We start from the raw sequence: 27,517 nt of genomic DNA on the forward strand, positions 1-27,517 counted from the left end.
CTCTACTCTTCTTTAATCGGTACTATGCTCTTCTTTTCCTTTAGTCTATCCCGTTTCTATACTCTCCTTTAGTCTAATCCCGCTCTCTACTCTCCCTTTAGTCTATCCCGCTCTCTACTATTCCTTAGTCTATCCCGCTCTTACTCTTCATTTAGTCTATCCCGCTCTCTACTCTTCCTTAATCTGTCCTATGCTCTTCTCTTTCCTTTAGTATATCCGCTCTCTACTCTTCCTTTAGTCTATCCCGTTCTCTACTCTTCCTTAATCTATCATATGCTCTCTCTTTCCTTAGTCTATCCCGCTCTCTACTCTTCCTTTAGTCTATCCCGCTCTCTACCTCTCCTTTAGTCTATCCCGCTCTCTTACTCTTCCTTTAGTCTATCCCGTTCTCTACTCTTCCCTTTAATCTGTCCTATGCTCTTCTCTTCCTTTTAGTCTTCCCTACTCTCTACTCTACATCCTAAGTCCCCTACTCACTCTCAGAAACTCATCTGTGCCATCCTAACCATTGTGCAATACCCTGATATAAAAAACTATCTGTGCTCAAATCAACTCACTGCTTCTCTTTCTACTCCCGTAGGGCATTGTGGGAAATGTAGGCGGGCCCGCGGTCGAGGGGAGCGCCAGAGGCAGTACTGCCAGAAAGACTTCGGTAAGTCTGAACTTCTTGAATACCTAAAGTTAGCGGTTCAAACACCCTTGTGTGCTTTAAATTCACATGACCCAGTTTACAGCTGGGTTTGAGTTTACAACATCAGGTGATAGTGGTGCAAGTTGACATCTCACTTGAATAGTTTTTTAAAGTAAGGAACGAATGTAATTCGGTGAAACTTAAACAGACATTTTAAGTCAGTTGAAAAATCGCAGCATGGAAAAACAAGCATGGCACAACAAACCTTATTATAAAACATTGTAAGGGCACATACATGCTTGTAAGTTATAACAAGTTTTAATGCATTATACCTGTTGCCTTTATGTAAAGTGTTAGCATAATGTCTTTCATTGGTTGTCAGTGTTCCGTGCCAAAGTCATGAGCAAGCTGTACCGGGGCGAGGAGACGCGCTACGATGTCCAGATCATCCACACCTACCACAATCGCTTCCGCCTGGAGCACCGCGAGTTCCTGTGGGTGCCCAACGTGTGTGACTGCCCCCCTCTGGAGGAAGGGCGCCAGTACGTACTGATGGTGCGTCGCCACATTAACAACGAGCAGACGTTGAACCGGATACTAATGGAGGAGGACAGCTACGCAATACCCTATAAACCTAGAGAGGACGCTCTGTTGCGCCCCCTGGAGGATCTGTGTAGTAACAGAGGGCCCAGGCCACCTGCGGAACTGAGAGGCGGCTATGCCTAGACATAGAGATGTACAGTATACACGTGCACACCTAGATGCACACATACTTTGACTGTCATGACTCCTTAACACTCCTCAAGACTGAGCACTTCTGATGGTGAATCAGACAAACAATGGGGCTGCATGTGTGTGTCTGTGTGTGACATTAAAATCCCGTACACCCCTACGCAACAACTTCCTGCCTCTGGCCCTTCAAAAGACACACAGAGAGCAACAGAACCACTAGAATTCCAAAATGGGGGAACTGAAAATGGCGGAGGCAAACACTAGTTGAACTCTGGGAAGAGACTATACTCAGGGTGACCCAGTAGATCTGCCAGTCAGCGTGATAAGAAGGCAAAGCCCTCAAAGAGCAATGCAAAAGCTGACCAGCTCACAAAGTATAGCACTTTAGGTGGATGTTATCACCCACCTTTAAAACTTACCAAAGAGAAGAATATATCCACTTCAATGGCCAAGAATTTGTGTTTTGTTTTGTTCCCTTTGCTAACTAGATAACTGACTATAACTATCTGCCTGGGTTACTAACAGGCAGTGTTGGGGAAGCTACTCTGAAAATATAGTTTATAGCTTGTATCAATTACTTCACACTGGAAGAGGTTAAGCTACACTTCGGCCTAGATTCAATCAGATCAAGCGTTAACCGGCGATAGCAGACACCTGCATAGCTGATGTTTTGACGGTGCCGGAGATGTAACTGTGTTGGAGCTGTCAAATTGGTGAAGAGCTACTCTTCATCATTGTCACTCAAGTTAGATATTCAGAATGACAAAGTGTAGGCTATATAGAAATAATGACTCTCAAATTGAATATCATTAGCCTAAAGAAAATAATGAGGATTTCTATCAGCTGAATCGAGGTGTAGATCACATCTCATATTCCGTGTTTCGAACTTGTAAATAAGGCTCGCATGCGATTTCACTTAATGCGACTCCGTGCAGCCAATAGCAATGTCCGCTTCAGGTATAATGCCAGGATCTGCTCTAACGCAGTTCCACCTCCGACACTGCCTGAACAACTGCTATGCGGATGTCGGCTAAAGCGGATCTGATTGAATAGAACCATTACGCTACCCTAAAGAAAAATATAGTTGACTTTAATAGTTACTTTGAAAAAGTAGTTCACTACATCCAAACTACTTCGTAAAAATCTATCATATCTAAATCTGAAATGTCATCGACTACACAGTTAAGAAAAATGACTGCAAGAACACATCAATCTGGAGTCAGATGTTAACAGTGTAGTGAGATCTGTGGGACAGCCAGAGTGAGTGCTTTGGGTTAGCCCAGTGGCCAGGGAGAGAGAGAAAAATAAGGGGTAGTTGAATAAATGTAGTGGGCAGTTCCAGTAGATAGCTACATGGCTAAAACAAGTAATTAACTACCAAAGACACTACAAAGATTTGAATGTAGTTACTACAAAATATAGGTAAATTACTAACTGAATTAAATGTAGTGGAACTACTCCCCAGGACTGCTAACAGTTCAGTCTCTCTATGTCAAAATAAATGTGACACTTTACTTTCTTCTCATACCTAAGATGTATAAAACTACATATTGTTCCATATTGTATTTATGTGGCAAAATAATATCTAGATCATAACATTTATATTTGTGTTTTGCTTCTAAAATATAGTATTTTTTTACATTAATTTGCTCTTATACCTGTGTAGTAACCGTGTCATTAATTACACTAGTAGCATTGTAGTTACATGTTATAGCACAGTACTTCATGAATTGCATTGTAATTGCGTAGTGATGGGGTTGAGTTTATTTCACTTGTGTAGTAACAGAAACCGCTCAACTCTACTACTATTACTATGCATTTAAATCTACACTGACATAAGAGCAAGTTAATGTAAAGTGTTACTGTGTTTTGAAATTTTAAATCAATCAGGTTCCCTTAGTCTGTTTTGTTAGGTCTCCTATTGTCTAATTCACATGAATATTTACTTTTGTGAGAAACAAAAATATGTATTATTCAGTATTTTATATTGGTGTGGCACTGAGTAGCTACAAATATAAGAAACATATTTCATTTGAATGACTGGTGAATTATGTGCAGTCTATTCCTATACATTAACTATGCTGTAACAAGTTATTTTTTATTATAAGGTTTAAAAAATTGGCCAACACATTGCTTTCTTTAACACCACCGACACCACATTTTACAAGGCCTTTTACAAGGTCTGTACTCATATGCATTTTTGTGTAGTTTGTATAAGTAGATTACCCTAGAAACATCATTCAAACTTTAAAACCTGCTGAGTGCTTGCATAAAACTTTTTGATAGTTTAAAAAGTATTTTTTTAAATGAAACTATTTTATTTCCCATCTTCATTCAATTCCATGGGATTTCTAAAGATCCCATTGTGACAATATCAACTTCCAGACTTCTAACATTCCATTCACTGCAACTTTTGACAAATCAGCTGACCAGTTTCTCAACAAGTTAGATACATTGGGCATTTGATATCTTCCACTACTTCTCTGCTATTCAAATCTGGAATCAGAACAGAAGTATCTGCTGTTTGAGTTGAGTAGAGAAAATTAGCTGGCTAACTTCAGCTAACAGCTCTCTCATGTCTCTTCATTAAGTCGTTGCTATGGATACTCACACTCTCAGGGAAAGTAAAGCAGAGGGTGAAAAGGGTGGATGAAGAATTGTGAACAACAAGAAAGCAGCTACTACTCCAGAGGTGGCAGCCAAGGCAACAGCGTGTCGTCCTCCTCAGCACGGTGGTGTACATACCTCAACTGGCTAGTTGCCTGTCTGTAAAGAGAAGGGAGGGCTGTATGTTGATCCTGCTGTTCTGATTGGATAGAGTGAAGCTGTCTCTGTTCACTTGCTTCATATTTCACTTGATCACTTCTCATCGCATGTTTCGATCTGATCATTTAGACTGCTGCTGCCTCCTGTTAGCCTGCTGCTATGATAAAGTACATCAACAGGAGAGGTTTGCTAGCGAACTATCAATGTGCTTAATATCTAACAAGCGAAGCGAGAGTAGGGAAAGAAGAAAGGCTGATGCACATTGACTTTTTATTTTTTGTACGTGAAACCTTTTCACACGCAACAACTGTAGTTTAGATATTTGAATTTGAATGAGCGTGTGTAGCCTATTCCGTTCAGTCAGAATACTTTCTGAGTTGGAAAAGGAGTGTGTGTGTGCGTGCATATGTCTACACTTTGTGTAGCCATTAGCAATGATGGTAATGATAAACGTCTTCTGGTAGAGATAGAAAGGCTTTTCCCAAAACCTTCTCAATTAAATGTTAACTACAAAGTAGCCTATGCCTACCTGGCAGAATGATATGATTATTTGCATCAATCCAGTGGCCATTTGTTTTGCAAATTCTGCAATCATATGAGCGCCACAGAAACAACACTAACCAAACAGTCTCTTCCTGGTGCACAGTTGCATTAAAGGGTAACTACACCCAAAAATTGAAATTATTTTCTATTTTTCACAGACCTCAAAAGTGGTGCCCTGATGTGGTTCAAGCATTGTTGTGGACTTGGAACATCCATTTTTGTTGTTATGTGTAAAAAAAATTAAAAGGTGTGATTTCTGAGAGCGAAAACAATTTTTCTTGATTGAAAACGACCATCTAGTTAGGGGCACATTTTGAATTGTGTGAACTGTTAGTTAAACTGGGTTATAGTTTTTTCCCAGCCATGTCATGTGATTAGAGAACCGATCGCCATAACGCTTACCAGAAAAAGTGTAATTTCTGAGAGCGAAAACCTGAAAAATACAAAAGGGAAAAATGGAATTTGGGAAACTAATCGGAATCCAATGTGATTTTAGGGTTTGTTTGCTTACAAAAATATCACACTTTAATCAACAGAAGCTGTGTTTCATTACAAAATGTATTTACAAAAATAACTTCACACACCTGCTATCATAGTAACATGAAATGAGCTAAAAAAGGACCTAAATGCAGTATCGTACACAAAGGTTTTACAGAGTCAAATTATTGGTCATTAACTGTGGAGAAGTCTTCACAGAAACGTGGCTCTCGATCCTCAATGGTTCTTCTAAAACACGGGTGCATTCATTAGTGCACTCCGTAGCGAAGCATTTTGAAATGTGAATACAAAAACAAGCTTTCATATTGGAAAATTCCAGGTAGGTCTCTTCCCGTTTCGGCACATTTGTTTCCATTCTGTTCCTAGCAAATACACCCCAGATCACAGAGAGCCCCTTTAAACCAGACATGTCAGGGTCTTGTAGCTGGGGTTTCTTGTAAAACTTAACTGCCAAAACAATTTTACCACATTTTCCTTTCAAAAACCAATTTAGAAATGGATACACCACTCCCACGATGTTAAAAAGGCATTGCGAAATAAATAATTGGTATAAGAGTATTTGGTAACATTTTACTTAAAGCCGACAGATATAATGCATTGAAATACTTGTCATGAACATCTATGAACCCCTTATAATGTGTTGTAATCAACGCATAATGATCCTGACTATATAAGCCATTAGGTCCGTTGGAAATTTGCTCGGCCAACATAAAACAGAATAGACCTTATTGTAAGGCATTATAAAGGCTCATACATGCTTATAACAAGTAATATAGCATTATACCTGTTGGCGAAAGTGTTAAGTAATATTTTATTTTATAATTCACATTAGCTCCACACCAGAGCGAACATATTCAAACAGTATGAACACACTAATGTGCAAAATCTTAATGTAAACCTTTAGAAATGGTGTGAAACGTTCAGGGAAACTTTCACCGAAACATTCAGGTAAACCTTCAGTTGTTGAAACCACTGAGAAAAGGAATGATCCTACTGACAAATCTACCCCTGGTTGTAATTTAAAAAATGCTACACAGTCCTTACTATAAGAAATAAAATATTCAAAAAGAGTAAAAAGTCAGCCAACATTTCCCTACAGCTCCCGTCGTACGCGAGTCGAGAGCTCATCCTTTTTGTTCCCTTTTGGCAGTCTCAGCATAGTAGTCCATAGTGGTTCTAGCCTGGTTAAACCAGACTGAATACTTCACTTACCGAGTGAAACTAGTGAAATGTTGCGAAATCAGTTTGGATGGCAGGATGTAGTGATTCTGTATAGGGTCTTTGTTCCTGTTTCAGAGCACAGTCTGGTTAGTCCCATGTTTGGAGGTTCAGGTGGTCTGTGTGAGGAACATCAGATTCAATCATTAATCCTCTGGTTAGTCTGTTAGTCTGTCCTTCTAGCTGGAGTGAGTCTCTGACCCATGACATCTCATCTCTGACCGCTGACATCTGACCTCAATATGGCAGACCGGTTGAGGGTGCAAGGGGACATCATCAAAACCACCCTCCACCTTCAGGGTACCACAGCGGGGGCAATTGTCCATCTTCTCCTGCTAGCTGTCCTATCCTGTTCTCCACCCCCAGAAGCCAGGCTCTGGCCCAAAGGTCACAGGTCAGACGCTCACACTGACGTGACTGGAGGAGTTGGCTGAGCGGCGTTTAATGCGGGAACGTCGCGGGCGGTGGGAGTCGGAGCCACAGTGGCAGAGTGGGCTCAGCAGCAGCCAGAGGTAGAGTACCACGCATGCCCAACACGACGACATCTTCACCCAGAACGTGGACCAGCTGCCATGGGTGAACGTGGTCTCCAGCACCGCTGACTCATAGCTGGAGGTGGAGGAAGGAAAGGTGGGAGAGGAATTTTGATTAGCACGGAAATGGCACAATATAGCTGCTGTGTACACCCAGGTAACGGATGAGGTGAGTCAACAAGAATCTTACCCACAATTAAGGGAACTAAAATGTTTTTTTTTACGCTGTACATGTTTTTGTGGCAAACTATCGCTACATGATTCTATATGGTAGTGTTGCAACTTAAGTGCCCACAACTGTATTTTAATGACTGTATGAAGTTTGGTTCTGCGTCGACATGGCAATTTCCCCCAAAAGAAGAGAGACACTCCACTTTGAATGGCTGAGCTGTTGATGCGCTCCGCTGAGTCAGTGCACATTTTTGTTGCTAGGTGACCCCAACCAAATGTTCTGTTTCCCTTTCTAGCTGGAGACTAGCTAGCTATATCACAAATCTCAGTTAAAACCCCCAAAGATTTAATCAACATTCACCAGCAATGATTCAACATCAGCAGCAAGTGAACTAGTTAGATGCAGTCCTCTAGCTACCTAGTTAGCAATGCATCGCTAACTAGCTATGCCGAAAATGTTTAACTCATCCCAGCTACTAGTACTAAATGAATAGCTAGTTAGTTGTAGACATTTACTGACAAACTGATGTTGTTACCCTCAGGCGTTTGGGATGCGGTGTGAAACGCTTTGCTTTGGAAAAGCAGTGTGCCAAATGCGCTGGCACATTGAAAGCTATCATGACTGTTTATGATATCTGTTATATTATGACAGGGTTATATTATGACAGGGTTATGTAGCCCTTATGATTGAGCCATCAAGTAAAGTGTCTTCATTTTCATGTAACGCCAACATTGAGACAACGTTGTGTTGTGTGTTTGCTGGGGTGTCCAATGCTCAGTGAGTGAGATATTGACCTGAACCAGTTGGTTAGGGTCATCATGACGTAGAGCGAGGCCAGGAAGAAGACGAAGTGGAAGAAGAAGTAGCTGTAAGCCACTCTCTGGTTCTCGTTGTGAATCACCTTCTGGCAGCCCTTGATATCTTCGTCAATCACAAACTCCACCTCTGGAAACACCACAGACCGAACATATAAAGTCAATCACCTGAGGGTGATAAAGAATCTTGCTGCTCTCGACAATACCATAGCAGCATATAGAAAACATGCAATTTATCTTTCACAATCATTTTATTTTCCCAGAAGGTGTAAGAATAGTGCTAAATCATTTTGATTTATTTGAATGTCATAACACCAGTCTCAGAATAGGCTAGCACCTAGTCTGTACATAAATTATTTAGACATACTTTCTATTCTACAGCCTTAATACTGGCATCTTTATAATATGGAGAAGAATCCAGATTAAGATAACTACGTAACTATATATTTTATGGGTACCTACATAAGGACATAAGGACTTCATTACATAAACATTCATAAGCACTACATTAACATTCATGCTTATGTCAACAATCACAACTTTTTCGCCAACATAAATGTACTGCTTATTTTTGTTTTATGTATGTTTCATGAATGTGTTACGAAGTCCTTATTCAGGTACCCTTCAAATAAAGTGTTGCTGAGAATTTATTGACATGTAGGCTACCAACCTTCCTCTTTGTCAGGGCAGCAGAAGCAGCATGTGGCTTTCTAGGAAAACGGAGAGAGAGAGAGCGATTCCAGGAGTTGTATCAAACTGCTAGAGGTAAGCAGAGCTCAGGATGCCCATACATTCTCCACACAATGTATGGAGCGTGGAAACATGCCGCTCACACATCACAAATGAATACCAAGATCAGTGAAGACTGCTGAAGGGGGACGGCTCATAATAATGTCCGGAACGGAGCGAATGGAATGGCATCGTGTTTGATACCATTCCATCGATTCCACTCCAACTATTACTACGAGCCCATCCTCTCCAATTAAAGTGCCACGAACCCACTGAGAACAAGATGTATACAGAGCCACAGGAACACAGAGTTGATCCTCCATTATCCATGTTGGCAGTGAATGATCCTCGACAGTAATATTTTTATATGAATTCGTACTTTACCTGGAACTCATAGCGGTAAACTTTGATCATCCAGAAAGGGCCAAAAACCTCTGCTAGGTAGGATGCTTCGTTACTGAAAATATAGCATTGTTTGAATAAGCAACTGAAGTAAACTAATATTAGGACAAGCAATGTATTTTTTTCAAACAGAAACAAAAAATAACCTCAAAATTGCACTCCATTTGTTACATAGAAAGTTAGTAAGTAATTAACCTAAATAAGTCAATAAGTAAAGTACTTAGGTTCAGTCTGTATCGATGAAGTGTTACCGATTGCGCAATATAAATGTAAAGGTATTTTCCGATTGAGCCAACACATGCAGTGTTTACCGACTAACGCAGGACAATTGTCTTTCAATTTCAATCATGCTGTAACGCTGATCTTCAGCGATTCGGATTGAATAGAGCTCTTATTGTTCGATCACTGTGTAGAGAGACTGTACATATGATTCAATGGGAAAACGTTTTGACATTCATTTCACACTCCTCCAGTGATGTGCCACTCACCATGCGAAGAGCACACAGCAGTACATGATGGCAGCTCCTATAATGGCCACCGCGTTGGTCTCCTTGTGGATGCCATCCTGACCCACACTGGGGTAACATACTGTCATATTCACCCCCTGGTACACCACTGGGAAAACAGAGAGAGGGAGCAGAGCAAAGAAAGTTTCATCCTCTGTTTCCAGCTTTTCTTTAGTAACAGTGAACTGTGTGGTTTTACTGAGGGAATAAAGAAAAGTGTGTTTCTCCCTGTCTGTATGACCCTATAGTAGTGGGTGGTTCTCCCTGTCTGTATGCCCCTATAGTAGTGGGTGGTTCTCCCTGTCTGTATGACCCTATAGTAGTGGGTGGTTCTCCCTGTCTGTATGCCCCTATAGTAGTGGGTGGTTCTCCCTGTCTGTATGACCCTATAGTAGTGGGTGGTTCTCCCTGTCTGTATGCCCCTATAGTAGTGGGTGGTTCTCCCTGTCTGTATGCCCCTATAGTAGTGGGTGGTTCTCCCTGTCTGTATGCCCCTATAGTAGTGGGTGGTTCTCCCTGTCTGTATGCCCCTATAGTAGTGGGTGGTTCTCCCTGTCTGTATGCCCCTATAGTAGTGGGTGGTTCTCCCTGTCTGTATGACCCTATAGTAGTGGGTGGTTCTCCCTGTCTGTATGCCCCTATAGTAGTGGGTGGTTCTCCCTGTCTGTATGCCCCTATAGTAGTGGGTGGTTCTCCCTGTCTGTATGCCCCTATAGTAGTGGGTGGTTCTCCCTGTCTGTATGACCCTATAGTAGTGGGTGGTTCTCCCTGTCTGTATGCCCCTATAGTAGTGTGTGGTTCTCCCTGTCTGTATGACCCTATAGTAGTGTCTGGTTCTCCCTGTCTGTTTGACCCTATATTAGTGTGTGGTTCTCTATCAGTGGAGGCTCCTCAGAGGAGGAAGGGGAGGACCATCCTCCTCTGTGAAATTTCATTAAAATAAAAAAATATATAAAAAAATAATAATTTTAAATTGCTTTTGTCTTCTGTGTATATTGACCTCAATACAAAACCTAGGAGGCACGTAGGCCTCACCCCCTTCAATAGACCTGCATGGTAATTTTGACCACTTCCAGAGGACGACCTCCAACCAATCAACATTGATAAGTATGAACTGACATGTTGTCATCCAATCATAGGATTAGGATCAGATGAAGCGAGTGTTGTATTGGGCTTGTGCCACAAAGCATTAGGGTGGGAATCTATGTGTTGAGGAGCTTGGTGACATTATTGGAGATTGAAAAGTCATATTTTTCAATTGAAATTAGTTTCTTCAAATTACAGGACACGGAGGAGGTAGATTGTTTTCTTGGTTTTAGAACATCATTTTTGTGTCCAGTTTTGTGCAATTTATTTCAATTTTGTTAAATTTTTGATGAAGAACCCCTTTTAATTCGCTGTGGTACAAGGAAAAGGTGCTAATTAAAACTGAGGGTCGACCTCTGCCTGAGATCAGTTTCACAAAGAAGGGTGAAAAGGTGAGGGTGTTCAATACCGATTAGTATCAAAAGTAGAGGTCGACCGATTAATCGGAATGGCCGATTTAATTAGGGCCGATTTCAAGTTCTCATAACAATCGGAGATCGGTAATTTTGGATGCTGATTGACGATTTTTAATTAATTAATTTTTTTAATTATTTTTTTTACACCTTTATTTAATCTTTATTTAACTAGGCAAGTCAGTTAAGAACACAGTGTTATTTTCAATGACGGCCTAGGAACGGTGGGTTAACTGCCTTGTTCAGGGGCAGAACGACAGATTTTTACCTTGTCAGCTCAGGGATTCAATCTTGCAACCTTACGGTTAACTAGTCCAACTGTTACGGTTTTCTAGTGGTGATGAAGGAGAGTCGGACCAAACTGCAGCGTGTCGATTGCGATCCATATTTATTTAAACAAAACGTAAACACGACTAAACACTAAACACTACAAAACAATAAACGTAATGAAAACCGAAAACAGCCTATCTAGTGCAAACTAACAGAGAGTACAAGTAAGACACTAAGGACAATCACCCACGACAAACTCAAAGAATATGGCTGCCTAAATATGGTTCCCAATCAGAGACAACGATAAGCAACTGCCTCTGATTGAGAATCACTCCAGACAGCCATAGACTTTGCTAGAAAACCCCACTAGCTACAATCCCAAATATATACACACCAAAACCCCAAGACAAAACACACCACAATACAAAAACTCCATGCCACACCCTGGCCTGACCCAATACATGAAGAAAAAACACAAAATACTTAGACCAGGGCGTGACAGAACCCCCCCCCCCCCTAAGGTGCGGACTCCCGAACGCACCTCAAAACAATAGGGAGGGTGGGCGTCTGTCCATGGTGGCGGCTCCGGCGCGGGACGTGGACCCCACTCCTTTAATGTCTTAGTCCCCTCTCCCTTCGTCCCTGGATAGTCCACCCTCGCCGCCGACCATGGCCTAGTAGTCCTCACCCAGAACCCCACTGGACTGAGGAGCAGATCGGGACTGAAGGACAGCTCGGGACTGAGGCAGCTCGGGACTGAGGGGAAGCTCGGGAATGAGAGAAAGCTCAGGAGTGAGAGGAAGCTCAGGCAGGTAGATATATCTACCAGATCCTGGCTGGCTGGCAGATCTGGAAGAGTCTGGTTGACTGGCAGATCTGGAAGAGTCTGGTTGACTGGCAGATCTGGAAGAGTCTGGTTGACTGGCAGATCTGGAAGAGTCTGGTTGACTGGCAGATCTGGAAGAGTCTGGTTGACTGGCAGATCTGGAAGAGTCTGGTTGACTGGCAGATCTGGAAGAGTCTGGTTGACTGGCAGATCTGGAAGAGTCTGGTTGACTGGAAGAGTCTGGCTGAATGGCAGATCTGGCGGCGCTGGGCAGACTGGCGGCGCTGGGCAGACTGGCGGCGCTGGGCAGACTGGCGGCGCTGGGCAGACTGGCGGCGCTGGGCAGACTGGCGATGCTGGGCAGACTGGCGACGCTGGGCAGACTGGCGACGCTGGGCAGACTGGCGGTGCTGGGCAGACTGGCGATGCTGGGCAGACTGGCGGCGCTGGGCAGACTGGCGGCGCTGGGCAGACTGGCGGGCGGCACTGGCGGCGCTGGGCAGACTGGCGGCACTGGCTGCTCCATATAGGCTGACAGCTCTGGCGGCTTCTTACAGACTGACAGCTCTGGCGGCTCCGTGCTGACTGGCAGCCCCTTGCAGACTGGCAGCTCCGTGCAGACTGACAGCTCCGTGCAGACTGACAGCTCCGTGCAGACTGACAGCTCCTTGCAGACTGACAGCTCCTTGCAGACTGACAGCTCCATGCAGACTGACAGCTCCGTGTAGACTGACAGCTCTGGCTGCTCCATGTAGACTGGCAGCTCCTTGCAGACTGGCATCTCTGGCTGCTCTATGTAGACTGACAGCTCTGGCTGCTTCATGCAGACTGACAGCTCTGGCTGCTCCATGTAGACTGGCTGCTTCATGCAGACTGGCAGCTCGGGCTGCTTCATGTAGACTGACAGCTCTGGCTGCTCCATGCAGACTGACAGCTCTGGCTGCTCCATGTAGACTGGCTGCTTCATGCAGACTGGCAGCTCGGGCTGCTTCATGTAGACTGACAGCTCTGGCTGCTCCATGCAGACTGACAGCTCTGGCTGCTCCATGCAGACTGACAGCTCTGGCTGCTCCATGCAGTCTGACAGCTCTGGCTGCTCCATGCAGTCTGACATCTCTGGCTGCTCCATGCAGACTGACAACTCTGGCTGCTCCATGCAGACTGACAGCTCTAGCTGCTCCATGCAGGCTGGCAGCTCTGTCTGCGCTGAACAGGCGGGAGACTCCGGCAGCGCAGGAGAGGAGAGAGGCTCTGGTTGCGCTGAACAGGCGGGAGACTCCAGCAGCGCAGGAGAGGAGAAAGGCTCTGGTTGCGCTGAACAGGCGAGGCGCACTGAAGGCCTGGTGCGTAGTGCTGGAACTGGTGGTACTGGATCGAGGACACGCACAGGAAGCCTGGTGCGGGGAGCTGCTACCGGAGGACTGGTGCGTGGAGGTGGTGACGGATAGACCGGGCCGTGCAGGCACACTGGAGCTCCTGAGCACCGAGCCTGCCCAACCTTACCTGGTTGAATGCTCTCGGTTGCCCTGCCAGTGCGGCGAGGTGGAATAGCCCGCACTGGGCTATGCAGGCGAACCGGAGACACCGAGCGCAAGGCTGGTGCCATGTAAGCCGGCCCAAGGAGACGCACTGGGGACCAGACGCGTAGAGCTGGCTTCATGGCATTTGGCTCGATGCTCAATCTAGCCCGGCCGATACGCGGAGCTGGAATATACCGAACCGGGCTGTGCACCCGCACTGGAGACACCAGTGCGCTCCACAGCATAACACGGTGCCTGCCCGATCTCTCTAGCCCCCCGGTAAGCACAGGGAGTTTGCGCAGGTCTCCTACCTGGCATAGCCATACTCCCTGTGAGCCCCCCCCAATACATTTTTGGGGCTGACTCTCAGGCTTCCATCCGCGTTGCCGTGCTGCTTCCTCATATCTGCGCCTCTCAGCTTTCTCCGCCTCTAGTTCTTCTTTGGGACGCCGATATTCTCCAGGCTGAGCCCAGGGTCCTTTACCGTCCAGTTCCTCCTCCCATGTCCATTTATCCAGGTGGTGCAGCCTCTCCCACTGCAGCTGCTGCTCCTGCTGCTGCTGCCTCTGTTGCCTCTGTTCCTGCTGCTCCCTTGGGCGGCTACACTCCCCTGGTTTAGCCCAGGGTCCTCTCCCGTCGAGGATTTCCTCCCATGTCCAGAAATCCTTATTGAGCATCTCCTTTTTCGGCTGCTCCTGCCTGTTGACACGCCGCTTGGTCCGTTGGTGGTGGGTGATTCTGTTACGGTTTTCTAGTGGTGATGAAGGAGAGTCGGACCAAACTGCAGCGTGTCGATTGCGATCCATATTTATTTAAACAAAAAACGTAAACACGACTAAACACTACAAAACAATAAACGTAATGAAAACCGAAAACAGCCTATCTAGTGCAAACTAACAGAGAGTACAAGTAAGACACTAAGGACAATCACCCATGACAAACTCAAAGAATATGGCTGCCTAAATATGGTTCCCAATCAGAGACAACGATAAGCACCTGCCTCTGATTGAGAATCACTCCAGACAGCCATAGACTTTGCTAGAAAACCCCACTAGCTACAATCCCAAATATATACACACCAAAACCCCAAGACAAAACACACCACAATACAAAAACTCCATGCCACACCCTGGCCTGACCCAATACATGAAGAAAAAACACAAAATACTTAGACCAGGGCGTGACACCAACGCTCTAACCACCTGCAACACGAAGAGCCCGCCTGTTACGCGAATGCAGTAAAAAGCCAAGGTAAGTTGCTAGCTAGCATTAAACTTAATCATAATCACTAGTTATAACTACACATGGTTGATGATATTACTAGTTTATCTAGCGTGTCCTGCGTGGCATATAATCGATGCAGTGCGCATTCGCTAAAAAGGACTGTCTTTGCTCCCATGTGTACCTAACCATAAACACCAATGCCATTCTTAAAATCAATACACAGAAGTATATATATTTTTAAACCAGCATATTTAGCTAAAAGAAATCCAGGTTAGCAGGCAATATTAACCAGGTGAAATTGTGTCACTTCTCTTGCGTTCATTGCATGCAGAGTCAGGGTATATGCAACAGTTTTGGCCGCCTGGCTCATTGCGAACTAATTTGGCAGAATTTTACGTAATTATGACATAACATTGAAGGTTGTGCAATGTAACAGGAATATTTAGACTGATGGATGCCACCCGTTAGATAAAATACGGAACGGTTCCGTATTTCACTGAAAGAATAAATGTTTTGTTTTCAAGATGATAGTTTCCGGATTCGACCATATTAATGACCTACGGCTCGCATTTCTGTGTGTTATTTTGTCGTTGTCGTTGTGTTCCTGGTTCGAACCCAGGTAGGAGCGAGGACAGGGACGGAAGCTATACTGTTACACTGGCAATACTAAAGTGCCTATAAGAACATCCAATAGTCAAAGGTATATGAAATACAAATGGTATAGAGAGAAATAGTCCTATAATTCCTATAATAACTAAAACCTAAAACTTCTTACCTGGGAATATTGAAGACTCATGTTAAAAGGAACCACCAGCTTTCATATGTTCTCATGTTCTGAGCAAGGAACTGAAACGTTAGCTTTCTTACATGGCACATATTGCACTTTTACTTTCTTCTCCAACACTTTGTTTTTGCATTATTTAAACCAAATTGAACATGTTTCATTATTTATTTGAGGCTAAATTGATTCAATTGATTACTATATTAAATAAAAATAAGTGTTCATTCAGTATTGTTGTAATTGTCATTATTACAAATACATTTTAAAATCTGCCGATTAATCTGTATCTGCTTTTTTTGTCCTCCAATAATCGGTATCGGTATCAGCGTTGAAAAATCATAATCGGTCGACCTCTAATCAAAAGTATAGCTGGATAACAGGGTATTTCATTTTAGCCACCTGTATTTCTGGCCTTGCCTGCTTTTTGTAAAGTCTGAGCCTTGGCCGAAAGGTGGGCACAGTGACCTGAAGAACATTGATCGTTAAGATAAACGGCTAAATAAAAAGCAGGGAGCATATAAATGTCCACATCAGATTCAAGCTTCTGCGAAAAAGTCGCATCGATCACGGCGGATGTCTGGATATTCTAACTGCGCAACAACGAGAAAGAAGAAACGGGGATGTTCTCAAGCGACTTATCAACACCACTGCGTTTTTCGCCATGCAATAATAGGCTTTTAGAGGACACGACGAGAGGGAAAGTTCCGCTAACAAGTGCAACTATAGCGGTAAGTGGAAACCCTACTTGCAGCGGTAATTGCACGTTACGATGCTTTACTTGCTGAACATATGGAACGTTCTACTTTTTTTCTGGGATGTTCTGAATGATTTGATAGCTTCCCACGTGTCATCCATTAAAAGTTAGATGAAAGAGAGTTTGACGCAGAACATTTTCGAGCGCGCTCAAGTAGGGTTTCCACTTTGCTCCGGTATTTATTTAGCAAAGATAACACATAATCACTCCAGACAGACACAAGCAAAAACTCATGACATAAATGTTGCAGCAGCCTAGGCTACATACACCTAAACTGACAGATCTGACATGCTGTATGGGATGAAAACGAGACAATTTTGCAGTCTGATTAACTGTAGGGTACTAATAATAGGTGCTGTATACAGCCTATGCACCCTGCTCATCTGGTTTAGGTAAATAATTGGTAATGTTATGTATTTATAGTCCATTTGTGTGTCAGGAGAAAATGTGAATGTGATCAAATTTGGTTTATATTCAAAATTGGGCTGGCAAAGCTGCCTATACGTTTTCGATCCAAAATGATTAACTGGAATGAATCAATCAACATAATAGTGATGACAGACGTGAGTCATAACGCAAACATGCGTAACGCAAGCTCAGCCCTGTGAGTTCTGTCTATCAATTGTCTGGGTAGAGGAAATCCCCCTCCTAATCTAGTCTAAATATAATTCATATGAACAAGTATAAGGTTGCTGCAGTTTGACATAAAAAACAACAACATGTGACCTGATTAGGAAAAACTGGTGTCACGACTTCCGCCGAAGTTGTTCGGGCGGCGTTCGGCGGTCAAAGTCACCGACCTTTTTATTTTTTTATTTTATTTTACCTTTATTTAACCAGGTAGGCAAGTTGAGAACAAGTTCTCATTTACAATTGCGACCTGGCCAAGATAAAGCAAAGCAGTTCGACAGATAAAACGACACAGAGTTACACATGGAGTAAAAACAAACAATATAAATACAGATACAGTCAATAATGCAGTATAAACAAGTCTATATACAATGTGAGCAAATGAGGTGAGAAGGGAGGTAAAGGCAAAAAAGGCCATGATGGCAAAGTAAGTACAATATAGCAAGTAAAATACTGGAATGGTAGTTTTGCAATGGAAGAATGTGCAAAGTAGAAATAAAAAATAATGGGGTGCAAAGCAGCAAAATAAATAAATAAATAAAAATTAAATACAGTTGGGAAAGAGGTAGTTGTTTGGCCTAAATTATAGGTGGGCTATGTACAGGTGCAGTAATCTGTGAGCTGCTCTGACAGTTGGTGCTTAAAGCTAGTGAGGGAGATAAGTGTTTCCAGTTTCAGAGATTTTTGTAGTTCGTTCCAGTCATTGGCAGCAGAGAACTGGAAGGAGAGGCGGCCAAAGAAAGAATTGGTTTTGGGGGTGACTAGAGAGATATACCTGCTGGAGCGTGTGCTACAGGTGGGAGATGCTATGGTGACCAGCGAGCTGAGATAAGGGGGGACTTTACCTAGCAGGGTCTTGTAGATGACATGGAGCCAGTGGGTTTGGCGACGAGTATGAAGCGAGGGCCAGCCAACGAGAGCGTACAGGTCGCAATGGTGGGTAGTATATGGGGCTTTGGTGATAAAACGGATTGCACTGTGATAGACTGCATCCAATTTGTTGAGTAGGGTATTGGAGGCTATTTTGTAAATGACATCGCCAAAGTCGAGGATTGGTAGGATGGTCAGTTTTACAAGGGTATGTTTGGCAGCATGAGTGAAGGATGCTTTGTTGCGAAATAGGAAGCCAATTCTAGATTTAACTTTGGATTGGAGATGTTTGATATGGGTCTGGAAGGAGAGTTTACAGTCTAACCAGACACCTAAGTATTTGTAGTTGTCCACGTATTCTAAGTCAGAGCCGTCCAGAGTAGTGATGTTGGACAGGCGGGTAGGTGCAGGTAGCGATCGGTTGAAGAGCATGCATTTAGTTTTACTTGTATTTAAGAGCAATTGGAGGCCACGGAAGGAGAGTTGTATGGCATTGAAGCTTGCCTGGAGGGTTGTTAACACAGTGTCCAAAGAAGGGCCGGAAGTATACAGAATGGTGTCGTCTGCGTAGAGGTGGATCAGGGACTCACCAGCAGCAAGAGCGACCTCATTGATGTATACAGAGAAGAGAGTCGGTCCAAGAATTGAACCCTGTGGCACCCCCATAGAGACTGCCAGAGGTCCGGACAGCAGACCCTCCGATTTGACACACTGAACTCTATCAGAGAAGTAGTTGGTGAACCAGGCGAGGCAATCATTTGAGAAACCAAGGCTGTCGAGTCTGCCGATGAGGATATGGTGATTGACAGAGTCGAAAGCCTTGGCCAGATCAATGAATACGGCTGCACAGTAATGTTTCTTATCGATGGCGGTTAAGATATCGTTTAGGACCTTGAGCGTGGCTGAGGTGCACCCATGACCAGCTCTGAAACCGGATTGCATAGCAGAGAAGGTATGGTGAGATTCGAAATGGTCGGTAATCTGTTTGTTGACTTGGCTTTCGAAGACCTTAGAAAGGCACGGTAGGATAGATATAGGTCTGTAGCAGTTTGGGTCAAGAGTGTCCCCCCCTTTGAAGAGGGGGATGACCGCAGCTGCTTTCCAATCTTTGGGAATCTCAGACGACACGAAAGAGAGGTTGAACAGGCTAGTAATAGGGGTGGCAACAATTTCGGCAGATAATTTTAGAAAGAAAGGGTCCAGATTGTCTAGCCCGGCTGATTTGTAGGGGTCCAGATTTTGCAGCTCTTTCAGAACATCAGCTGAATGGATTTGGGAGAAGGAGAAATGGGGAAGGCTTGGGCGAGTTGCTGTTGGGGGTGCAGTGCTGTTGTCCGGGGTAGGAGTAGCCAGGTGGAAAGCATGGCCAGCCGTAGAAAAATGCTTATTGAAATTCTCAATTATGGTGGATTTATCAGTGGTGACAGTGTTTCCTATCTTCAGTGCAGTGGGCAGCTGGGAGGAGGTGTTCTTATTCTCCATGGACTTTACAGTGTCCCAGAACTTTTTTGAGTTAGTGTTGCAGGAAGCAAATTTCTGCTTGAAAAAGCTAGCCTTGGCTTTTCTAACTGCCTGTGTATAATGATTTCTAGCTTCCCTGAACAGCTGCATATCACGGGGGCTGTTCGATGCTAATGCAGAACGCCATAGGATGTTTTTGTGTTGGTTAAGGGCAGTCAGGTCTGGGGAGAACCAAGGGCTATATCTGTTCCTGGTTCTAAATTTCTTAAATGGGGCATGTTTATTTAAGATGGTTAGGAAGGCATTTAAAAAAAATATCCAGGCATCCTCTACTGACGGGATGAGATCAATATCCTTCCAGGATACCCCGGCCAGGTCGATTAGAAAGGCCTGCTCGCAGAAGTGTTTCAGGGAGCGTTTTACAGTGATGAGTGGAGGTCGTTTGACCGCTGACCCATTACGGATGCAGGCAATGAGGCAGTGATCGCTGAGATCTTGGTTGAAGACAGCAGAGGTGTATTTAGAGGGGAAGTTGGTTAGGATGATATCTATGAGGGCGTCAGGGGTACCTTCTAGCCATCGCTGATCCGCTTTTAATTTTCTATTGGTTTTGTCTTGTCTTCCATCACACCTGGTTCCAATTCCATCAATTACATGTTGTGTATTTAACCCTCTGTTCCCCCTTGTTGGTAATTGTTTCTTGTAGTGCTTTAGCACGGTATGCTGGTATTTACCGGGTTTTGTTTGACCCATTTATTGTGTTGTTCTGTTGACAGGTGGTTTATGGATATTAAAGGACACTGTTGTAAATCAGTTTTCGCCCTCCTGCGCCTGACTTCTCTGCCGCCAGTACGCACCTCACTACAGAATTACTGACCAAAACTATGGAGTCAGCAGGAGCAGGTACCCCGGGTATATGGGTGGAGGAGCGTGTCCGGGAGCACGCAGCAATGCTCCACCACCTTGGCACCGCCATGGACCGCGTTGTCCAGACAATGGACCGCTGGGAGAGACAGGGAGTTCTTCCAGCGCCTCCACCAGCACAACCAAAGTCTCCCCTAAACGCCCCTCTTCCTCCTGGTCCCAGTGGGATTCGTGTCTCCCTGCCCCAGGAATACGACGGAAAGGCTGCGAACTGCCAGGGGTTCCTTCTACAACTGGACCTATACCTGGGTACCGTCCACCCGGCTCCATTGGGCCGTGAGAGGGTGTCCGCCTTCGTCTCGTGCCTCACCGGGAAAGCCCTGGAGTGGGCCAACGCCATTTGGAGAGAGGGAGATGTGGCATTGGACCAGTTTGAGGAGTTCACCCGCCGTTTCCGGGCAGTCTTCGACAACCCGCCCGAGGGTAGAGAGGCGGGTGAACGCCTCTTCCATCTGAGGCAGGAGACGAGGAGCGCCCAGGAGTTCGCCCTGGAGTTTAGGACCCTGGCTGTTGGCGCAGGATGGAACGACAGGGCCCAGATCGACCATGACCGCTGCAGTCTGCGCGAGGACGTCCGTCGGGAGATGGCCTGCAGAGACACCACCCTCACGTTTGACCAGCTGGTGGACCTGTCCATCCTGTCCAGCCCTCTGTTGCACATATGTTTGTGTGTCACTTTCCCTGAGTTTCCCCGTATTCCCAGCATAAGGCCCTTGTCGATTCAGGCGCGGCTGGGAATTTTATTGATCGCGCGTTAGCCATAGTTTAGAGATCCCCATTGTTCCCGTGGCTGTGCCCTTCCCCTTTCACGCCTTAGTCGACCATTAGGGTCAGGGTTGATTAGGGAGGTCACCGCTCCTTTGAGCATAGTGACGCAGGGGGGTCACAAGGAGATTGTGCGATATATCTCCTGGTAGACGCTGCACTTCCCAGGAGTCACGTGTATCCCATCTCACAGGCGGAGACGGAGGCTATGGAAACATATATCTCCGAATCCCTGCGTCAGGGGTACATTCGGTCCTCCACTTCCGCCGCCTCCTCGAGTTTCTTTTTTGTGAAGTAGGAGGGAGGTCTGCACCCGTGTATTGACTATTGGGGTCTGAATCAGATCACTGTGAGGTATAGTTACCCGCTACTGCTCATAGCCACAGCAATTGAGTCAATGCACGGGGCGCTTCTTCAAAAAACTAGATCTCAGGAGCGCTTACAACCTGGTTAGTATCGGGGAGGGAGACGAGTGGAAGACGGCTTTCAGTACCACCTCAGGTCACTATGAGTACCTTGTCATGCCGTACGGGTTGATGAATGCGCCATCAGTCTTCCAAGCCTTTGTAGACTAGATTTTCAGGGACCAGCACGGGAAGGGTGTAGTGGTGTATATAGATGACATTCTAATATACTCCGCTACACGCGCTGAGCATGTGTCCCTGGTGCGCAGGGTGCTTGGTTGCCTGTACGTCAAGGCTGTGAAATGCCTGTTTTTCCAACAGTCCGTCTCCTTCCTAGGGTATCGCATTTCCACCTCAGGGGTGGGGATGGAGAGTGACCGCATTTCATCCATGTGTAATTGGCCGACTCCCACCACGGTAAAGGAGGCGCAGCGGTTCTTAGGGTTTGCCAACTTCTACCGGAGGTTTATCAGAGGTTTTGGTCAGGTAGCGGCTCCCAGTACCTCACTGCTGAAGGGGGGTCCGGTACGCTTGCAGTGGTCGGCTGAGGCGGACAGGGCTTTTAGCTACCTGAGAGCTCTGTTTACCTCGGCTCCCGTGCTGGCCTATCCGGATCCCTCTTTGGTGTTCATAGTGGGGGTGGACACGTCCGAGGCTGGGATAGGCGCTGTGCTCTCTCAGCACTCGGGTACACCACCGAAGCTCCGCCCCTGTGCCTTCTTCTCGAAGAAGCTCAGCCCGGGGGAGCGAAATTATGACGTGGGGGACCGGGAGCTGTTGGCTGTCGTCAAGGCCTTGAAGGTGTGGAGACATTGGCTTGAAGGGGCTAGACAGCCTTTTCTCATCTGGACTGACCACCGCAATCTGGAGTACATCTGGGCAGCTAGGAGACTGAACCCTCGCCAGGCAAGGTGGGCCATGTTTTTACCCGTTTTGTGTTTACCCTTTCCTACAGACCAGGCTCTCGGAACGTGAAGGCAGACGCATTGTCCCGGCTGTATGACACAGAGGAGCGGCCCATGGATCCCACTCCCATACTCCCCGCCTCCTGCCTGGTGGCGCCGGTAGTGTGGGAGCTGGACACGGACATTGAGCAGGTGTTACGTGCAGAGCCCGCCCCCGTCCAGTGTCCCGCTGGGCGTCTGTACGTCACCTAACACCGCGATCCTGGTCATTGTGGATCGTTTCTCTAAGTCCTGTCGTCTCCTCCCTCTGGCCGGTCTCCCTACGGCCCTACAGACTGCGGAGGCCTTGTTTACACACGTCTTCCGGCACTACTGGGTGCCTGAGGATATAGTGTCTGATCGGGGTCCCCAGTTCACGACTAGGGTCTAGAAGGCGTTCATGGAACGTCTGGGGGTCTCGATCAGCCTTACTTCAGGGTTTCACACCAAGAGTAATGGGCAGGTGGAGAGAGTGAACCAGGATGTGGGCAGGTTTCTGCGGTCCTATTGCCAGGACCGGCCAGGGGAGTGGGCAGCGTTCGTGCCCTGGGTCGAGATTGTCACAGAACTCGCTTCGCCACTCATCCACTAACCTCTCTCCCTTCCAGTGCGTACTGGGGTACCAGCCGGTTCTGGCGCCTTGGCATCAGAGTCAGACCGAGGTTCCTGCGGTGGACGACTGGTTCAGGCGCGCGGAAGAGACATGGGAAGCTGTCCGTGTTCACCTTCAGCAGGCCGTGATGTGCCAAAAGGTGAACGCAGATCGCCATCGCAAAACCTGCGACCCGAAACCTGCCCCTCCGCCTGCCCTGCCTGGACGCTGGGGCCGCGGTTTGTGGGGCCATTTAAAGTCCTGAGGAGAGTGAATGAGGTTTGTTATAGGTTACAGCTTCCACCCGATTACCGTATTAACCTCTCGTTCCATGTGTCTCTCCTCAGGCTGGTGGTGGCTGGCCCGCTCCAGGAGTCTGAGGTGCGGGAGGTTCCTCCACCCCCTCTAGACATCGGGGGGCCCCAGCGTACTCCGTTCGCTCCATACTGGATTCGAGGCGTCGGGCGAGGGGCCTTCAGTATCTCGTGGAGTGGGAGGGATACGGTCTGGTTGAGAGGTGCTGGGTTCCGGTCGAGGACATGTTGGACCCTTCAATGCTGCAGGAGTTCCACCGTCTTCGCCCAGGTCGCCCTGCGCCTCGACCTCCGGGTCGTCCCCGAGGCCGGTGTCGACGCGCTGCTGGAGCCACGTCAAGGGGGGGAGTACTGTCACGACTTCCGCCGAAGTTGGTCGGCTTTAGCACGGTATGCTGGTATTTACCAGGTTTTGTTTGACCCATTTATTGTGTTCTGTTGACGGTGGTTTATGGATATTAAAGGACACTGTTGTAAATCAGTTCTCTCTCTCCTGCGCCTGACTTCTCTGCCACCAGTACGCACCTCACTACAACTGGTCCCATCATAGCCCTTATAAAACCATTTTACAGCTGAATAATCACTCATAACTTTATAGGGTCCAGAGTTGTCCTGGTTAGGTTAACAGATAAGGAAAAACTCTGGGTCCCAGGGGATAAATTGAATGTTTCCTTTCCAAGCACTGTGAGTACCCCTATCAATTTTCTCTCATTACTGTATGTAGAGTCAATCACACATACACACAAACAATCACATTATTACACATCAATGATTTTACTGCTTGCTTGGACTAACTCCTTCTTAGCTCTTTTGTCTAACTCTGCATTGTGTTATTGTTTTTTGTCTTTCTAGTCAAATCCTGTCCTGAAGTCAAGCCTCTGAACACCTCAACTGATGCCTCATACCCTCATTCAATCACTGCTGTGATCCCTTTCCAACACTGTGTAAGTAGCCCTCTCATTGTACTATACATGTCTTTATTAAATGCTTTAGGTTAACATAATTACTCTTTGACCATTTTTGAAACACACTTTGACGTCTCTGCGTTCTGCACCTATACCATGGGTCTCCCATCCTCTTCCATTTTTCAAGTCACCAGCCTCCACTTTTCTCTATAATCGCCTGGGGCTATACTCACCTCAGAGTATGAGTGCTGATCTAGGATCAGGTCCCCCCTGTCCATATCTTTTTCATTATGATCTAAAATACAAAACTGATCGTAGATCAGCACTCCTTCTCTAAGATGATAAATGAATAGGGGCTCTGATTCAGAATGTCAGATTACGGAGGCCCAGTGTTGTATAGTTGTTTTGATATTTCTGAGGATCCCCATTAGCTGAGGCAACAGCTAATCTTCCTGGGGTCCAAACAGGATTAACACAATTACATCACAACCAAACCTAACAGCCTACACCCTTAACAACACAATACATCATTCAATATATTATTACTCTAATATTACACATTTATAACATGTACAATACTACAATACAATAATAGCCAAGGCAGGACAAGAAAACATCCCTGGAGGTAAGTAAGTGCAATAATAACAATATACTTGACCGGACATTGTTTTCTTTGCCTCGTGTCTATCCCTGGGACAATTGGAAAAATAAAAGTAGAGGGGCCGCTGAGTCTCTGTCTGTGCGTAAGACTAAACAGACTGTCAAACATTGGTTATTTTGTGTGAGATGCAAACTAACACTATTACTGTGTTATGATAAGCATATCTGTGTGTGTGTGTGTGTGTGTCTCTCTCTGTGTGTGTGTGTATGTGTCTCTCGCTCTGTCTCCCTCCCCCAGGTGGCCATAGCTGTGGATTCCAGAGTGGATTCCTGTGTGTTGTGACCAAGAGAACAGATGCCTTGGGTTCAGTGAAAACAATTACAGGGTTGCTTACTGTACACACACACACCAGGCCACCGCAGGGGAGAGGGGACCTGTCCTGCTCCCAGTGTTGTGTGTTTTCAGTCCCACTCCAGACTAATTCCTCCACATAGAAACACAGGGATGTGTGTCTGTGTGCCTGTGTGCTTGATGAGGTCACCCAGCAGACTGAGCCAGAGGGAAACTGAACAGGCAAACATGACTGAACAGGACAGGAGGGAGGACCACTCCCAAATGGCACCCTATTCCCTTTATAGTGCACTACTTCTGAACAGGGCCCACACATATACATGCATGCGTACACACACACACACACACACACACACACTCTCCAGTGTAAATGACTATTTAAAACACTATCCTTACTGGGGATGTTTAGTGTGAGTGTATGTGTTGAACAGATGTTTTTATACACAGTGCTGATTTCCTCAACAAGTTGCAGCATCGCCCTGTACTGCCCCGGGACAGCACGTACCCTTGCCTCCACGCAAAACAACTAGCAGGTACAAAGAATGTACAAATCAGAATGGGTGGAACAGACATTCCTTTTCAAAACAATGTTATGTACATATTCTCAAAGCAATATCACGTTGCAATGTCACAGCAAATCACCGTTATATGATAAAGCATGGCTTGTGAGAAGGAGAGCGGGAGAAAGATACATAGTTAAATAGAGAGAAAGGAAGAGAGAATGTTTAAAAAGAGAAAGATGAGAGGGAGAGGAAATAGCTGGATGTCTGAAGGGACTCATAAATCCAGAAAGAGAGGAATGAGAAAGATGACTGTTGGACTCCCTGGGGGTTGTGTTTGGAGACTCAGTCGGGGGCTGGAGGAGGTTGTGAAAGACCAGGGGGAATTAGCAGAGGCAGGTGGAAGCATAGGAGTCAGAAACAATATTTGCTAAATGTACCGTACTGCATTATAAAGCAATCTGAATTGGAATGAAAGTTTGAGGGGCCAGGTTGTTTGGAGTAGTAGGTGGCTGGGGGAGGATGGGGAAGGTTGCAAGAGATAAGGGGCAATTGGGGGAGGCAGTTTGGAATGGCAGTGAGCTGGTGGAGAGGTCAGGTAGGTAGAGTACAGTTACTGTGCTGCTCCATCACTCATCTGACGTAACGCACTGACATCCACATCCATCCGTTCACATGGAGTTATTGAACTAAGCACATGATGACGGTATCGGTGGGAGCCACAGGTCGGTTCCATCTGAATCTCATACCTTATGAATCACAGCTTGAGACTAGATTGGATACAGATTCAGAAACACTGGGTTGGAGTATTGGATGCATCACGAGAAAATGTACAAGGATTCAGAGGGGTCACAGTGCCTCTCTCACTGTGGAGAACCTCTGGCCTGGTGAAGCTGACAGGAGCTCTACGACAAAAAAAATAGACCCCCTACTTTATCATCCCAGTAATTAATCTTTCTCTTATCTGAGCAGACCAGAAACCTTTCAATATACAGTATACATTCAAACAATACTTTAGAACCATTTAAATATAATAAATTGGAAGGTTGTGCAGGACCATGGTAGATGAAGGAACCAATCTTTTCAGACTGAGTATTTATCTGGTCAGTAAGGCAGGGTATTATGTCTGCTGTTTGTAACAGTTTGTTATATGTAAAAATGTGATTGTATTATACATTGTGGACGAAAAGAGATCCTAATCAAATCTCTCACTCTGTCTCCTGGTATTTTGTGTTGAAACTCCTTTACTTTATCACCACAGTAATGGCAGGTTGATAAAGTATTTGACATGGTGAACTTTACCCAGTTACAGTATGCACAATTAACAAAACCATTCAAACACAATAAAAATGATATTTGATTGATAGGTTGGTTGGTTGATTATTTTATCCCATTTGATGTTTTGAAATGTTACCTGATCATGTCAGAGTAACTGTTCAGCAAAACCTTTTAAATGCTTTCAGAATAACGGACTATTTCATACTGTAGCCACTAGTTTCCATTGAAAAACTGACTGACTGACTGAGACAGACGGACAGGGACTTACTTGTTCACCAAGACAAGGTGTGTAAGAGTGTGTAATGATACTGTCAGGCAGCATTACTGTGTTATGTTGTCATTAGATCCATCAGGAATGTCAAAAAGCCTCTTCACCTCCCTACAGCATACTGTCTCCACTAAGAACAACATGTAGCAGCACATAGTGTGTCGGATGTACAGAGACCTTGTCTTGGAGTGAATGTGTGCTTGGGCATTGCTGTGATTCAATGTGATTGAGTTGTTTGTGGTGCAGTAGAGGTGACTGAAGTGCACATGATGTCAGAAGTGACTCAGGTGA

At 45.5% G+C, this 27,517-nt stretch overlaps 2 protein-coding genes across 2 annotated transcripts in view; one reads left to right on the top strand and one right to left on the bottom strand.

Annotated features, from left to right (window-relative positions):
- Positions 1-540: 540 nt before the first annotated feature.
- On the top strand, positions 541-4,941 carry LOC116364362 (ADAMTS-like protein 5). The gene is made up of 2 exons (XM_031817551.1): positions 541-652; positions 1,014-4,941. The coding sequence occupies exon 2, from the start codon at positions 1,031-1,033 to the stop codon at positions 1,355-1,357; it is 327 nt and encodes a 108-aa protein (XP_031673411.1). The 5' UTR covers positions 541-652; positions 1,014-1,030; the 3' UTR covers positions 1,358-4,941.
- A 271-nt stretch (positions 4,942-5,212) lies between these two features.
- The window catches only part of LOC109880832 (serine incorporator 4-like), a 44,939-nt gene continuing 22,634 nt past the window's right edge, over positions 5,213-27,517 (bottom strand). Inside the window, exons 8-12 of the mRNA XM_031817550.1 lie at positions 9,528-9,654; positions 9,022-9,094; positions 8,579-8,618; positions 7,888-8,038; positions 5,213-6,997 (exon numbers count right to left, since the gene is read on the bottom strand). Of these exons, the coding sequence (XP_031673410.1) occupies positions 6,784-6,997; positions 7,888-8,038; positions 8,579-8,618; positions 9,022-9,094; positions 9,528-9,654 (605 nt within the window). The 3' untranslated portion in view covers positions 5,213-6,783. The remainder of the gene's footprint in view (positions 6,998-7,887; positions 8,039-8,578; positions 8,619-9,021; positions 9,095-9,527; positions 9,655-27,517) is intronic.

Source organism: Oncorhynchus kisutch, unplaced genomic scaffold (assembly GCF_002021735.2).
Source record: "Oncorhynchus kisutch isolate 150728-3 unplaced genomic scaffold, Okis_V2 scaffold1069, whole genome shotgun sequence".
Classification (NCBI taxonomy): domain Eukaryota; kingdom Metazoa; phylum Chordata; class Actinopteri; order Salmoniformes; family Salmonidae; genus Oncorhynchus; species Oncorhynchus kisutch.

Bases quoted from the DNA above. Each gene is read 5' to 3' on its own strand.
- LOC116364362 (XM_031817551.1), top strand. From the start codon at position 1,031: ATGAGCAAGCTGTACCGGGGCGAGGAGACGCGCTACGATGTCCAGATC.